The 16,283-nt window shown below is 38.3% G+C and overlaps 1 protein-coding gene across 7 annotated transcripts in view; it reads left to right on the top strand.

Moving 5' to 3' along the window:
- The window catches only part of LOC134213249 (RING finger and SPRY domain-containing protein 1-like), a 42,711-nt gene extending 26,744 nt beyond the window's left edge, over positions 1–15,967 (top strand). For all 7 annotated transcript variants that reach the window (XM_062692072.1, XM_062692068.1, XM_062692073.1 and 4 more), the window contains exons 3-8: positions 1,135–1,315; positions 11,545–11,697; positions 11,872–11,961; positions 12,141–12,258; positions 14,637–15,253; positions 15,315–15,967. In XM_062692072.1, coding sequence (XP_062548056.1) covers positions 1,135–1,315; positions 11,545–11,697; positions 11,872–11,961; positions 12,141–12,258; positions 14,637–15,253; positions 15,315–15,560 — 1,405 coding nt within the window. In that variant the 3' untranslated portion in view covers positions 15,561–15,967. The remainder of the gene's footprint in view (positions 1–1,134; positions 1,316–11,544; positions 11,698–11,871; positions 11,962–12,140; positions 12,259–14,636; positions 15,254–15,314) is intronic.
- Positions 15,968–16,283: the final 316 nt, after the last annotated feature.

Raw genomic sequence — 16,283 nt, 5'->3', positions numbered from 1 at the left:
TTTCCGGAGTCAAATTTTTTATTAAAAGTACTGAAATATATTTCCAATATTAATATATCCGTATAACAAGCTTACATTTTTTGTACAGAAATATTACAGTTTTGCGTATGCAAACATTTTAAACTGAATTGTAAGAATTATTGGTAGCTTTTATTGCTTCATTTGTTTCGAATAATTAGAATCATTAGGGTAACCGTACCCTTAGTGGAGGTAGCACCCATAGTGGAGGTAGTGGGGTTTTAATGAGATTTATCATATTTAAACACTTTACGATGGTTTCAGTTGATGCGCCGTGCTTCAAAAATCCTGTTAAATGCAACTTATCTTAAGGTTTCACTTGAAAAACTATTAAAAACAATGATTATCCTTAACAAAATTGACTCCCTTGCACCTATAGTGGTGCAACTGTACCAATAGTGGCGAGTCTCATAAGAAACCAATGGATAGCACCACTATGGGAACCAAAATTAATTTTTACCGCCACCAAAGGAACAGTGTACCCATAGTGGTGCAAGCAATATTTGGTAATTATTGATGTTAAATGACATCTATCTCATTTTTGTTAGCAAATTTATTAGTTTATCTATTGACTAAGATATTAAAGCTGTAAGTTTTCCATGATTATCAATTTTTAAAAAATATTTTCTTTTGTGGATCTACTAATACCTCCACTATTGGTACCGTTACCCTATTTACTCTAAAAATTATACGACAGTCACGATGTCGTCGTAATAGTCTCGAACGAAAAATAGCAGCACTGAAAAAATTAGCGCCCGAAACCAGATTTCTTATGCATGAATTGCTCTATAAAACTCAATTCTCAGAATACTGTGGAACCTTGAAAGGAGATAAATAAAATACAATCCCTCTGCCATTGAAAAGTAGCAATTAAATTACAAACACCTCACCCTCCACTGCAGGTTCCAACTACTTCCTGCAGAATTATAATAAGAACCGATTACTGATTATTTCCTCCCAAAACCATAACAACCAGCATTGATCCACCATGCGAAGTGGTGTCTACGTGTACAGTCATTGCAGTGTGTACATTCCCCATCGTACAAAGTAATGCATCATCGAGCGTTATATCAGCACTAATGTATGGCCGTTGTTTCTCTTCCGTTGTTTTTACAGTGAACCGGAACCTCCCAACTCGATGGTTATGCTCCATGATATTACCGACAAACCCACCGGGTGGATTCAACTAGTCAAATCGCTAATACGAGTCGTCCCTTTGGAGCATCCGATGGGTCCAAGCGTAATCACACTGCTGCTGGATGACAGTCCACTACCAACGAAAGATTCGGTCCTGGAGGTGAGTTTTTATTGTCTATAATTAGCAGGAACAGGGCTCAGCTCAACAGTTCATTGCAATTCAATAATCTTTTCCGCGCTGCATGATTGTAGATCACTGACCCCAGTATTGAACTTCCTACCTTCCGTATGATCAATTTGATTGACCAATGATTGACAAATGAACCCAGCTACGATGGACATTGGTTCTCTTTTTACTTCTGAGTTATTTTCTGTTGTTTTGTTTCCTATTGATAAGCGACGAAAGTCGTCCAGTCACCGAAGATGATATCGACCGACCAGCAACGAACCGGTTGTAAATAATAACATGCGACCTTGGCTGAGGTAAACCTCGGATATATGAGTAATGCCTTCCATGCGCTGCTGTTGCTACCAGTCATAAGTTGAACCATTCAATAACAAAAGGAAATTTTATCATTCTGGATTTGTTTTCTACTTTTTTAAAACAAATGACCTGTGTTTTTTTTAGTTTGTTCAGCAAGTTTTTTGACTACTCTATGTCGATTAGAAATTGGAATGTTTTCAAGATAAGTTATTGCTATCCCATTTTATTACCTCACTTGATTATAACTTTACACTTGAGATAGTACTAACCACTTGTTACAAGTGGTGGAATTAAATGGGATTGTACTTATTCGTCTTATGACAAGTACTCTATCTCTATATTACTCATATTCAAACAAAATAAAATTGTTATACCAAAAATATATCAAGGAATATCAAAATTTTCTTTTGTTGAATCAACTCAAAAGTATTGCAGAATTACACCGTAATGTTGGGTAGGAGCTAAATTCATCATTGTTACATTGCCAACATTTGGCAAATTCTGATTATCAACAAAAATTTGTTTACCGGTGTACAGAGAATATCTTATTATAATAATAAATACAATATATCGAATTCTATTACTTACAGAAAATCTAATGTAGGGATGCTTTCCTCTCAATCGTGATCTAGAAAAGAATACTATTTTATTTGGCCCAATGTCACCCCTTATGAAATTTTAAAATATATGTATATTTTTGAAGAATTTGCCTCATTCATTATTTTTTCCCACACAGTGGTATATTTATTATTCAAGATCGAACCAAACTAAATAAAACTTGATTTTAATGTTGAGCTTTGTAAAATTTACTTGGAACATATCACATTTGGGCCCAATGTCACCCTCATTGACAGTATACAATTTTGAATTCTGTGCATCATCATATCTTCTCTTCTATTACTCTTCTTCTCACTCGACTCGATGATTTTTAATGCACAATTTTTCACATTCGTCGAAATCGAAGCCAAAACTCTACAAATTTTGAAATTGTTATTATTCTTTGCGCATTTCAGTGGCCGATGCTACGCGACTATAAATCGAGTTTTGTAGTGTGTAATTTCTAATGTCATATTGAACATTACTATTTATCAAACTGATGGAAAGCTATAGAAGGTCAATATCTGCCTTAGTCAGGCTTCGGATTTCTCACTCATATAAATAAAATCCCAGGATTGATCCAAACAGCGGAATGCTATTTTTCCATGTTCTCCTGTGAGCAAAGTGTTCTCGAAATATATTTTATCCGGATAGAAAGACGGGTGATAAACTCGTGAGCGCCGGCTAGCCGGATAATAAAATTTTGCGCCTCCAAATTCTCCATCTCGCCCCTTCTCCAGATAATTTCAACTAGCATATTTACAAAAATGTAGGTCAATGTAACTCAAAACAATTTTAAAATGTATAGAGCGTCCACTATACGTATTGAACCTTCTACTTATCGTGGCGCATCGTCAGATGCAATCAGTTTGAAGAGGAAACTGAGCGGCATATGCTTTTCGCGAAACATGCGAAGATGGATAACAATTTTTCGCACCATCGCTGGTGTCGGAGTTTATCGCACTGTAATTTCTCCGGATAAAGTGGATGGTGGAGAAATCTGTTGAGAGGTGAGTGAGTGAGAAATCCGAACCCTGGCCTTAGTCGATCCTTAACGTAAACTTCCTAAATGGAAATTTCCAATTTCGAGATCGTCACGAAATCAGGAGAGATTGCAAATGCTAATAGCGTCTTTATCTTTCGATGGATTTTCGAGATTTTCTTATCAATCGATTCGGAAACTCTCCAGCAATTTGCCAATTCCATCGATACTATTGATTATCAACGTTAAACTATTGAAAATGTTATTTCTTTCCAAACCCGGTAAAAAATTCAGAAATAATCAATCCCGTTCATGCATCCCCAACACGGACATCAGATTGATGTAAGGTACGGGCCTTTTGGCCCACTGCTTCGTTTTCCCTGTGTATAAAAAGACCCGTGTTTCGCGTGCGCGCGTCATTTTCATTCAGGATTTCACGGAGAGCTGACCAGGGTTTCCAAAAGCGATCTCAGCGACAACGGCTGTCGCAGCATTCCAATATATCGGTGATATCGATATTTCGATTTGATTATCGTATCGAATCAAATATCGATATTTTGAAGTATCGGAACGTCCCTATGCTAGATTGACGTAGAAAGGCTATGTGGCTATACCTTTGCGCTCCCTCTCAGCATAGATCTACAATTTACAGAATTTGATCGGAGGGCTGTAACAGTATAAAGGGTTGATTTTTAAGTTCCGGTGGCTTCTGATCGCCTACACAGAAATCCGCTTTGCAATGGAAAAATCAATTTAGATTTTTCATTTAAGATTAAGGCAACAATATCCCGTGAGTCGATGTTGTATTCCATGGAATGGAATACAAATATCGATTATATTAGGGTGGAGCTATTGCAAAAATCTATAACGGCGACACATACACCTGTGTTCAGAATAATAGCGGCAGAAGCCTTTTTTCATACAAAATGGTCAACTTTGACAAGCTGTAACTTTGTACCCCGCTGACCGATTGAGCTGAAACTTTGGCAGTGAACTACAAATATGATGAAATTTACACATACCACGTATCATTTTTTTTCGAATGACGCGTTCAAAAATTACGCACTAGGTCAAATTGTTCAATAATAGCAGTTTTTGTTTTGGAAATATCAGGAAAACGATTTATTGGAATGTTATCAATTTGAATTCAGGTGCTGCGAGATACTAAGTTTATAATTTAAAAATATAAATTGTTGAATTTGACATTTGAATTGGGCAATAAATCAAAAATAAAAACTGCTATTTTTTGAACGTAGTATGCGTAAATTTCATCATATTTGTAGTTCACTGCCAAAATTTCAGCTCAATCAGTCAGCGGGGTACAAAGTTACAGCTTGTCAAAGTTGACCATTTTGTATGAAAAACGGCTTCTGCCGCTATTATTCTGAACACAGGTGTATATTATATATAGATATTTTTGGCAGTGTTGATATAAGACACATTCTATAGCCTGGTAAGCTCTATCCATGACTGCATAAACAAGATCAGTGTTTGAGTTGCGAGTAGAGTTAAAAAAATGAAAGGACGAAGTGCGATGGAGGCGAATGATATTTTTCTGATTTTGATGCAATACTCACATTATAGAGCCTAGTAAGCTCTATCAATGACTGCATACAGAAGATCAGTGTTTGAGTAGCGGGTAGAGTTTAAAAATGTTAAGGACAAAGTGCGATGGAGGCGTATGATTTTTTTTTTTCTGATTTAGATGCAAGACTCACATTCTATAGCTTGGTAAACTCTATCCATGACTGCATAAACAAGATCAGTGTTTGAGTTGCGAGTAGATTTTAAAAAATATGAAAGGACGAAGTGCGATGGAGGCGAATGATATTTTTATGATTTTGATGCAAGACTCACATTATAGAGCCTAGCAAGCTTTATCCATGACTGCATAAACAAGATCAGTGTGTGAGTATCAAGTAGAGTTAGAATTTTTTTTATTCTTTATTGTCGAGACTTTCAGCCCGAGCTGGCTCGTCTCGAGTTAGAAAATGTAAAGGACGAAGTGCGATTAAGGCGGATATTTCTCTGATTTTGATGCAAGACTCACATTCTAGAGCATGGTAAGTAAGATGTGCATAGAAGGCGTATGATATTTTTCTGGTTTTGATGCAAGACTCACATTCTACAGTCTGGCTAGCTCTGTACGTTAGGCATAATTGACATTTGGCATAATGCTGCCTTCTCTATGTTATGGGCTGTTCTTTGGGCCACTTTATGCCTAACGTCCATTATGCCTAAGGCCGATGACATACTCACGCGTGTGCGTGTGCGAACGTGTCCAATACAACAGAATTTCTCTTGCTCATATTCTGCTTTACGAGTGCTTGGACGCGTTCCGCATCGCTCGACGCGTCAGTATGTCATCGCCCTAACGAGGTATACCGGCTATTTCGCATAGCATAACATAGTTACGATGTACTTCGTAGATTGGACACTAGTGATACTCATGTTTTTCTTTTGAAATCTTCATTCAGATTACTATCAGAAATCAAGGTGGGTGTGATCCTTGATTTCAATCTAGGACAAAAATCACAAAAAAACATGAGGATTACTACTCCTGGCCACGCCCATCTTCACCGTAACTTAGAAGGGAAAGGAAGTGTTGATGTAGTACTTACTTAATAAGAGCCCCCCGACTCAGCGATACCCTCATAAATACTGACAATGTGACTGTGGTAGAGTTTACACCGTAACACAACACACTACACACCACGCCAAGGTGTCTACCCAGCGTTACGAGGGTAACGGGGTATACCCGCTATTTTGCCCCTTTTTCCCGAAAAAAAATCAATTTTTGTATGACAGCCACGATTTAACATCAATTGCGGCTAGGCGTTTCTATGTTTTCTTATGCTTATTTAAAAGAAAATACGATTGTTACATATTCCGGACTATTTAGAATCTTGACTGGAAGTGGCCGTTTTGTCCCGTTTGTCTAAAAATCATTTTTTTTCTATGATAGCTAGGTACGAGACGCTACTACGCGTTAAAAAATATGTAATCAACTGCAAAAACACGATTCTCATTAAAGTCATTTTTGCACACATTTCTGGATAGCATATTGTCTGGAAACGTTAAAAGAAGGTAGAGTGAATGTACCCATATTAATAACAGCCCGTATATTTTAATCTCAACCATCGATAAACCAAATTGAAAATCGATTTATTAACAATTTCTCACACCTTATGTACACTAATAATGAATGGAACACATTCTTCAATGTTTGAAATGTTATTTAAGATTTTGTTTGTTTGTTTTAGTTCACAAGATTCAAATTATTAAAAACAAAATTATAAAACTCATTTAATTTCATTTTCCTACCTCTGAACTGCTGGATTGATGCTTTGCTCGATTATTACTAGCAGATACCGTAATCCGGGGTAACATTGATCAGTTCCACCATTTTCAATAAATGAATTGAATATTATTTCCTGTTATCACAATTACTTATTGTGAGTTAGGTATCTTAATCGTGACTAAATTTGCTGCTGAATTATATAACCTTCGGATGAATTTGTATTTATTGTTCGCCAAAACTTTGAACTCACAGCAAGCTGCCAAAAAAGCACTCAAAACAAGTATTATAACAGAAAAATTAAGCTCGTACCTATAGTTATGTGATAAGCAATCTTATTTTCTTGGTTAATCCATACATACCCCAACATCATTTACACCCGTGTTCCAATCAGCATCTTCAGCGGATCTGGCAAACAACTGCGTCCGTATCATCGGATGGCGGTCGCGCAGTCCAGTGGTTGCTGTTAGTGAGGCACATAACTGGAAATGAATTGGTTCTTTTCATTAAATTAAGGAAGAAGGTTAAGTTGAAATAATTTTTCTAAAGTGCAACCGCTAGTAACCGGAAAATTCTTCAGTGAAATTTTCTAGCGGGGTTCTGAGTTCGGTAATTTGATATTAGTGATTTGAAAAAGTTGATATTAGACGAACTTTCTTCATAGAACATAATTCTAGGAACTTTTTTCAAATATACGTTACTGTATTTAACCTTCAAATTTGATACGGCTAATACTCTCTCTGTTAAGTATATTTTGTTCAATTGACGTTACTTCCAGATAGATTGTTATCCATTCTTTATGTTGAGCACATTAGAAGACGAAAATATTTTGAATGAAGCGCACAACCACCGTTCCAAAAACCAAGGTCAAAATCAATTACGCCCATTTGAAACAAATCCCTAAATTGTTTGGCATCGGTAGCGGAATCATAGCATCAGTGCCAGTCCGAGCATCGGTTGTCGACGGATGGTTGCAACAGCAATTTAATTACTAATGTGGCGTTTGCAACGATTTGGATGTCTTCGGCGCAAAATGAAATTTTCCCGCGAGACTTTAACTTTTTTTTTCTGTTGGTGATTAAAAATGAAATCGGTTCTGAGATGAACTTTATTCGAAGTGCAAAATATAATCACAAAGTTGCCGTATGTAGTAGAATCCCAAGTACGTGTCGAAGACTGAAGAAAATTTTGTAGCGTCAGTATTGGTGGTTCCTAGAGATTTTTTTGCAGCAACCACCCGTCGAAGGTCTCTGCTCGGAATTGAAACAACGTCTTACCCGAAGGTACTGGGTGTCAAATCAGAATCCAAAATTGGGGACCGTCACGAAATTATTTTTGAAGATTTTGAACGTTAATAGAACCTTTACCTTTCAATGGATTTTGGAGATTTATATATCAATCGACTCGGAAACTCTCCAGGAATTTGTCAACTCCATTGAAACTTTTCATCATTTACGAAAAACTATTGAACATTAAAATTCTTGTCCCAGTAAAAATATCATAACCAACCAATTCCCTTCATGCATTCCCAACACGAACATCAGAATGATGTAAGTGACGGGCCTTTTGACCCACCGTTTCATTTTATCTGGGTATAAAAATACCCGTGTTTCGCGCTCGTGTGTCTTTTCTGTTCGAGGATTCACGGAGAGCGGGCACGGGGAGTGGACGTTTGTAGTGGTCCCAGCATCAGCGGAGAAAAAAATTTATTACCACCGACGGCGTACGGGTCGTGTGATCGTCGCGTCGTCGTCAGTATCAGCAGCACTCAAATAAAATTTTCCCGCAACATTCGGACTATCGGTTGTATGTTTCGCTTCTATGCCGTCTGTTGCAATCAGTGGAGGAAGCTCTCAAGCCACAGTTTTCTTGCAAATTCAAATGAAAGACGCATTATTGGAAATTAATCGGTTTTTCTCAGGACCACCAATCTATACATGGGAAGATTGAGCCGAGACGAGTTTTGTTGAAAGTACAAATTAATTGCTTAACGACGACAGAAAGTTTCTGTCTGTAATGGAATCACGAGCGCGCGTCAGAGGGAGACAGAGGCATCAGTAGCAGTCAAGTGAAACTTTCTCTCAAGATTCTCATTTCGTTTTGCTGCTGTTTATGATTGGGAAGACGCATTATTGAAAATAAATCGGTTCTTTACAAAACCAACTTTCTATATAAAAGAAAGAGGAAATTTCTTCAATGTACAAAACACAGTTTAATAGTTACTGCAGAAGAATAGCAACGATGTCAAACTATTGAGTGGTTGCTGATAATGATTGAAAATACACTGGATTCTGTTTTTACACGATTTACATTTTCTCAATTTTGTACCCATCCTAAATGTTTAACGCATATTAATTACCATGTGATTTTTCTTTGAATTATTTAGGATTTTTTGAAATATGTTGCGAAGGTATTGGTGGCAAATTGAAGTCACACGATAAAAAATACGAGCGAAAAAAAATCGTGTAAAAACAAAATCCTGTGTAAATCGATCCTTGTCAGGACCACTATTATATTTGGATGAAAGTAAGAGGCTGTACAGTGACTGTAGCAAATTCATGGCATCCAGTGAAATTTTCTCGCAAGACTTTGAGACTGAAATTTGATGACGTCAGTATTGGTCCGAGCGGCGGCCGTCGGTAAGTGGTTGACAAGAATTGAATATGATTGCGTCGAAAAGGGAAATTTGCTCGCTAGATTCATTCTGACTTTAGATTTGTTGCTATTGATGATTGGAAATGCGTTTTATTGAAAATAAATTGGACTATTGAAAATAATTGGTTGACAACAGGATTTTATACATGAGAGAGTTGATCCGAGACTAGTTTTCTTCAAACTAATATTTATATAACGCTACAATTATCATTGCACCAAAAGGTTTTTCGTATACTATAGTTTACGTCGAGCGCTCGTGTCTTGTGTCACAACCCTTCTGATTTTTCTTTATTTCGTAGATTGCCGAGAGAATTTAGACAAGCGCTCCAGCCACAAGATCTTCTGTGTGGTTAGATTTGCAAATTCTGCCTCTGCCGTGAACTGTAATAGACTCAGTATCAAATTATTTAACATTCGATCGTCGCTGCTTTCAAGCCAATCAGCAATGGTGTCTTGAATCAAACTTCAAATCCTGTTCAACGACACAAGAATAAAAAAAATCGATATTTTGTCAGCCTAATAGGAAATAAAGATTCGATTAAGTCGATTAAGCCAGTGAAAATCTTCTTTTTCCACGCATTTACGCTCATAAATTTCGCTAATTTGAATTCGTTGAACAGATATGTTGAGGTTAAGGAATCGCATTACCAATCAGCATCCGAGAAACTGATGAATATAAATTATTTGACAAACAGGTGAAGGGAGATAGGAAAATAGGGAGTGAGTGCTAGTAATGGACCACTTAAGGACGGAAACTTACTCCAATCGCTTCGCTAGAGTAAGACTCATGACAAATTGTCATTCTGCAGCACTAGATGACAAGCAACAGGTATCAGCATCGCGTTTCGTACATAACACATGGTAAACCATTCAATTTTACTACTAAAATATGTATTTTAAAATTATGTAGTCAGGTTGCCTATTATGGCCACCCTCCGGTCCATAATAAGCAACATCGAGTTTGTTTACATACGTATTATGGTCCCCCCATTTGATTTGCATGTTCCATTTCCACATGTTCCTGTTGCCTATTATGGACCCACCCTTCTGTGCTAGTAATGGACCCTCTAGCGCGTTTACATTCATAAATTAGTTAATGTAACTTAATTTCAGTCTCCCAGTGCAAAACAATTGTATGGAACTAGGGAGTGAGTGCTAGTAATGGACCCCGTGCGTATAATGGACCCCCTGAACAAAAACCGAGAGTTTACGCTTGAATCTACAATTTCCTGCAAACTTCCATAGGATAAAGTTGCTTCACTTATCAGGGTAGTTGCATACAAATGTTTTGCACTGGAAGACTGAAATTTAGTTATATTAATTAATTTATGAATGTAAACGCGCTAGAGGGTCCATTACTAGCACAGAAGGGTGGGTACATAATAGGCAACAGAAACATGTGGAAATGGAACATGCAAATCAAATGGGGGGACCAAAATACGTATGTAAACAAACTCGATGTTGCGTATTATGGACCGGGGGGTGGCCATAATAGGCAACCTGGCTACATAATTTTAAAATTCATATTTTAGTAGTAAAAATGAATGTTTTACCATGTGTTATGTACGAAACGCGATGCTGATACCTGTTGCTTGTCATCTAGTGCTGCTGAATGACAATTTGTCATGAGTCTTACTCTAGCGAAGCGATTGGAGTAAGTTTCCGCCCTTAAGGGGTCCATTACTAGCACTCACTCCCTACTACCCTGATAAGTGAAACAACTTTATCCTATGGAAGTTTGCAGGAAATTGTAGATTCAAGCGTAAACTCTCGGTTTTTGTTCAGGGGGTCCATTATACGCACGGGGTCCATTACTAGCACTCACTCCCTATATACAAAAACAGAAAGGCTACTTGCAATACTCAAACAAATAGTGCTGAAATGGTCAAAATAGACTAGTCCTGTAAAGAGCAGAACTTCTTCCTGGGTCCAATCTTGATAAATTAAGCTTCCTGGTATCTCCAGCTGGTTACCACTTATAAAATGAGATCAAGAACTTTTTTTTGTGTGTTTATTTATCGAGAATCTCATGAATAAAGGCCCAAGGCCTTCTCATCTCGTAAGTCTTTTTCTTCATTGGCATTACATCCCCCCTAGGAGTTTGCCGCCCCGCAGCTTAGTGTTCATTAAGCACTTCGGCAATTATAACTGTGAGGTTTCTAACCCAAGCTACCATTCCTGCATTCGTATATCATGAGGCTATATTGTCTAATTGTCTAATAAAAATTGTCCCTCAGGCTGAGGGCCTCAGCATGGTCTTGCTTTGTAGCCGCGAATCTTACATGAACTTTTATAGAAACCCTGTTTATTATATTCAGCCAAAAGCCGTTACATTTTTATAACTTGGTACCATCATTATTTTGCTTTCCACAGGTGGCAGACATGATAACGCACTCAATCAGACGCACGCCCAAACGTGAGCGAAACCTTTGCGTGATTCTCGGTTGCCTAGCGGAGAAACTGGCCGGCCCCAGCAGCATAGCGGTACTGTCCGACGTCACACTGGGTTATCTGCTGGGAAATCTGGTAAGATTAACATTTTGTAATTATATATAAAGTCGAATTTTTTTTTGCTTGATGGCAAACTGTTACTGCCATGTGGTGTTATCAGAAAACGCGATTGAGTCACGCTAGTCGCGTACTCTTTGCAATAATAAAAGATTAATGTTTCAAAACGAACCCCTTCCCCTTATCACACAGGATGAAGGCATCAATCCGGACGTTATGCTCTTCTCACTGATCGCACTGGAGAAATTTGCACAAACAAGTGAAAATAAGGCAACGATAAAGGTAAGTTACGATCCATTTACGGGAGGCAAATATGCACATTTATTTCAGCATGAAACATTTCTGATGACTCATGTAAATACATAACATTTAAGTTTCGTAGAAAACAATTGTATTTCTTGCCTCTCTGTCGATTGGTTTCAAAATATGCTTCAACCACTAACAGACGGTTTTTATTTCAGCGCAAGTTGGCCCTCTATCCGGAGAATCCGCTGACGCGGCTCGAGCGACACATGAACAGTAAAGAATTCATTCTCAGACAGGTCGGCTTCTGTGCTCGATGGTGCCTTGATAACTATTGTAAGTACTTACCTTACATACTTGCATCGCGACGCGATGCCACGACTGTCATCACCGGCCAACTACTCTTGACTTGAGTTGTGCTGTGATATATTGGATAAGAGCTTGCTTACACTCGAGTTTTTCGAATATAATAGCTTTCATGTCGTTTGTTTCCCATGCATATCGCGTGCTACTGCCGGGTGTCGTTGCGATGTGTCGATCGAGCGTTTTGTTCTGAGAAACAGGCGCGGCGCGATTGAATGAGGAAGATAAAGGTGGTAGCGCGCTGATGACATCTCGATGATGCATGCATGCCATTGTAGTTTGGGATTGTCTGCTTAAATATGTTGAAAGTAGTATTGTTTCATGCTTTCAAAATGTTATCGACGCTTCCGGATCTTGTGGCAAATTGGAACGGAAGCTGTTCGTCATATCCAACCAGTCAAACTACATATAAGCTTTCAAAAACACATATAAAGCAAAGCATGCATGAAAAGTGTGATCATGAATGAATATTGCGTTACTGATTGAAAGCAATGAATTATTGGCAGTGGCTGATTTTCTACCCGCCGCATCCACATCCAGGCGCTATCGCATATGCGCCAGCATGAGTTAACCGCCAGAAATTTGTATGGTTTTCTCTCGCGGGTTTTCTCAAAATTAGGATCTTTTCATGAGAAACTATTTGGTACCGGTTATGCAGGAAGGTGTCCGCTACTACGCCTACCAAATATTTTTCGATGAAGGTGCTTAATTTTGAGAAAAGAGCTTTAGATGCCTTTCGCCATACTGATTTCAGAAAGTTAACTCCTAGTGTGCCGCTGTAAGCACGCTCAAAGCAGGCGATTCATTCCTTTAAGGTCACTCCTCACGAAATCTAAGTTTCAAAGTGCTCGCGTTTTCGAGGGCACACCACTCGATACGGAAGCAACGCACAACTGTCATTTTTATTATTTCACGCATGCTGCGACACAGCAAAGCTAAATCAACAAAAATGACAGTTGTGCGCCGCCTCCGTATCGAGTGGGGTGCCCCCGAAAACGCGAGCATTTCGAAATTTGGATTATGAGAGGAGTGTCCTTAAAATGATAGTACGTAGGAGCTTGAAACGAAAACGAAATTTAAATTATCTTATCTTCTTCTATATATATAAAACAACGTTGGCATTTGTAAGAATACGCATCACTCTAGTATAGACAGCCCAATTTTTGGTTATTTATATTTCTTTTTTTCTTCTATTTACGAGGAAAATGTTATGATGAAACTGGAATACTCTGAAGATCGATGCTCAATCTTTTCGTTGAAATGGTTTTTCGTACAATTTGAAAATCAAAATCTAATCTCTCCGATAAAATGGTTTGTCGTGCATTTTGTACGGTAATTTCAAATCAAGTCATCTAAGTTGACATCAGATAACGGGAAGATCGAATTGTGCTAATTTTTGATTGGTTTCTAAATTAATAGAAAAAGTGTTATAATAAAAATGTCGAGTAAAAGAAAAGAAAATATGTTGAATAACCGGTTTATTTGTTAGGGAAAATTACGGCTTCGGCAGGTTTTGTTCTATTATTGTCAGGGTGGGTTCTCTATAACTAATTATGCTCAAAATTGCATATAAAAGAAAATTGTGGCCAAATTTCATAAAATTTGGTAATCAAAAATCCCCTGACAATAATAGAACAAAAGCTGCCAAAGCCGTAATTTCCCCTAGATAAATTGAGTGCGTAAAAAAAATATCAGCAAATTGATCAGTTTTAAGTTACTAATTAAATATTATCACTTAGTCGAGTCAAGTACGAGACACTGAAGACGGTCTTACTATTTAGGTCGAAATACGTATCTGTCAAAGGTACAATCAAGTGGTGGAATTAAATGAAATCATACGACCTCGTTTTATGACAAGTGAATACATTCCACTAGAAGCTGCCAAAAATTTTCTTATCAAAATCAATTATGATAAAATAAATGAAATCAAAGTTAAAGTCGATAGTCGTTCTGAAGTAAAAGTTCGTCGGAAACGAGGAACGTATATTAATTCCAAGACCAAAAACTTATAAGGTACAACGATGAACGATGGCAATAATCATAGGTTTACATAACGTTAAGGCTAACAAATAAGCTAGTTTAGCATTTTTTGCTACATTTTCCCTTCAGCAGCATTATCATTTAAAATAGTATCCTGTCTAATATCGACGAAATGTCAACAGTCCCGGTAATTCTTTTAGGCATTAAGATTTGGTATAGTAGGAATGGAAACCATTGATTTTTTTTTTTAATTTGATTTTGACATCACATTGAATTGTCGGTCTCGAATGTCTATGTAAATCTTAATAATTGGATCTAATACGAGATAACCTACAAAGATTCTCATATTTTCACTCAACCCTTTCTTCCAGTCCTCATCGATGGCCGCAAGTACTCGTACGAGGTAGCGGACGTCGGCAACGTGAACGTCATGCTCAACACCCGAGACGTTAGCGAGTATCTGAAAATCTCACCAGACGGCCTGGAGGCGCGCTGCGATTCGTATTCCTTCGAGAGCGTCCGCTGCACCTTCCAGGTTAACACCGGCTGCTGGTACTACGAGGTACTGATCATAACCCCCGGTGTGATGCAAATCGGCTGGGCCACCAAGGACTCGAACTTCCTGAGCCACGAGGGCTACGGCATCGGGGACGATGCGTACTCGATAGCGTTCGATGGCTGTCGTAAACTGATCTGGCATAATGCGCGTTCGATGTCGCACGATCTACACATCTGGAAGGGCGGTTCGGTGCTGGGTTGTCTGCTGGATCTGGATGCGCGGGAAGTTATATTTAGTTTAGACGGAGTGGAAGGTGGAATACTGAAGCAAGTGTTCGGTAGCGCAAAGGATGGCTTCTTTGCGGCAGCGTCATTCATGTCGTTCCAACAATGTAGGTTCAACTTTGGATCAACGCCTTTCGTGCATCCACCGAAAAATCGTCAGTTTATGAGTTTCAACGATCATGCTGAAATGAATGATCAAGATAAGGTTTGTTCAGCGATATTTTTTCAGTGTATCTTTAAATGTAACTATTTTGATTACATTGCAGATTGTGCTTCCACGTCATCTTTTCCTGGAACAGCTTCGGAAGCTGAGCGTACGGGAGGACTCTTGCACGTTGTGCTTCGATATGAGCGCATCGATTCGAATAGAGCCCTGTAAGCATCGCGGGTTCTGTACAAACTGTGCCGCACAGCTGCAATTCTGTCCAATGTGTCGGGCCGAAATCGTCAGCACGGTGCAGGAAGTGGCCCTAGATAGTCCCCTATCGGATGAGGTAATTGCAACAACCTGATGATAGTGATTGGTAGGTCTCTGCGCGCAGATATGCAGTTGCCTAATAAGAACACATACACAAAATAAAGTGGCATTAGGAGTTAAGATCAATCGGAATTCCGTGAACGGTTAGGAAGGAAGGAGAAAACAAATTTTGTGATAATATGAATATTTAATACAAAAATAGCTAACGTTAATTTTAGTCGTACCGACAAAGTAAGGCAACATCGGAACTTATTTTAATTAAATCCTCTCGAAGTAACCGGCTAGTTTATGGCCTCTCGATATCTAACGCGTTTGATTCACCAACAAATCAGGTGAAAACTCAATTTTGAATAGTTTCAAATAGAAATGTCTCAGTTTAGGTTGATTAAATGTAACATTATCAAAAGGATGATGATCAAATTATAAGATTTATTTAAAACATGCAACCTGTCTTATTATAAATTAAGAGATTTTTCCGTTATGAAAAAGGGGGTTACACCGTTTGGCATAAAGTCGTTTGGCATACAATAATTTGGTATAATAGTGCTTCCGATGGCGTTTCCGGCTATCGATCAAATCACTCCAGAGTTGGATTCTATCGACCAACTATGTGTATAAGAGCCTCCAGAGCACCAACAGACCCAATCCAGAAAAGGATTTTCATGTATCTGAATAGATCCGGTGGTAATTTCCTCCACCAACCAACCCACTTGATCCGACGAAATCTAATAGCGATTCCGACCAACTCCGAACACCG

Source organism: Armigeres subalbatus, chromosome 2, assembly GCF_024139115.2.
Source record: "Armigeres subalbatus isolate Guangzhou_Male chromosome 2, GZ_Asu_2, whole genome shotgun sequence".
Classification (NCBI taxonomy): domain Eukaryota; kingdom Metazoa; phylum Arthropoda; class Insecta; order Diptera; family Culicidae; genus Armigeres; species Armigeres subalbatus.
This window is presented reverse-complemented; position numbering and strand designations above follow the sequence as displayed.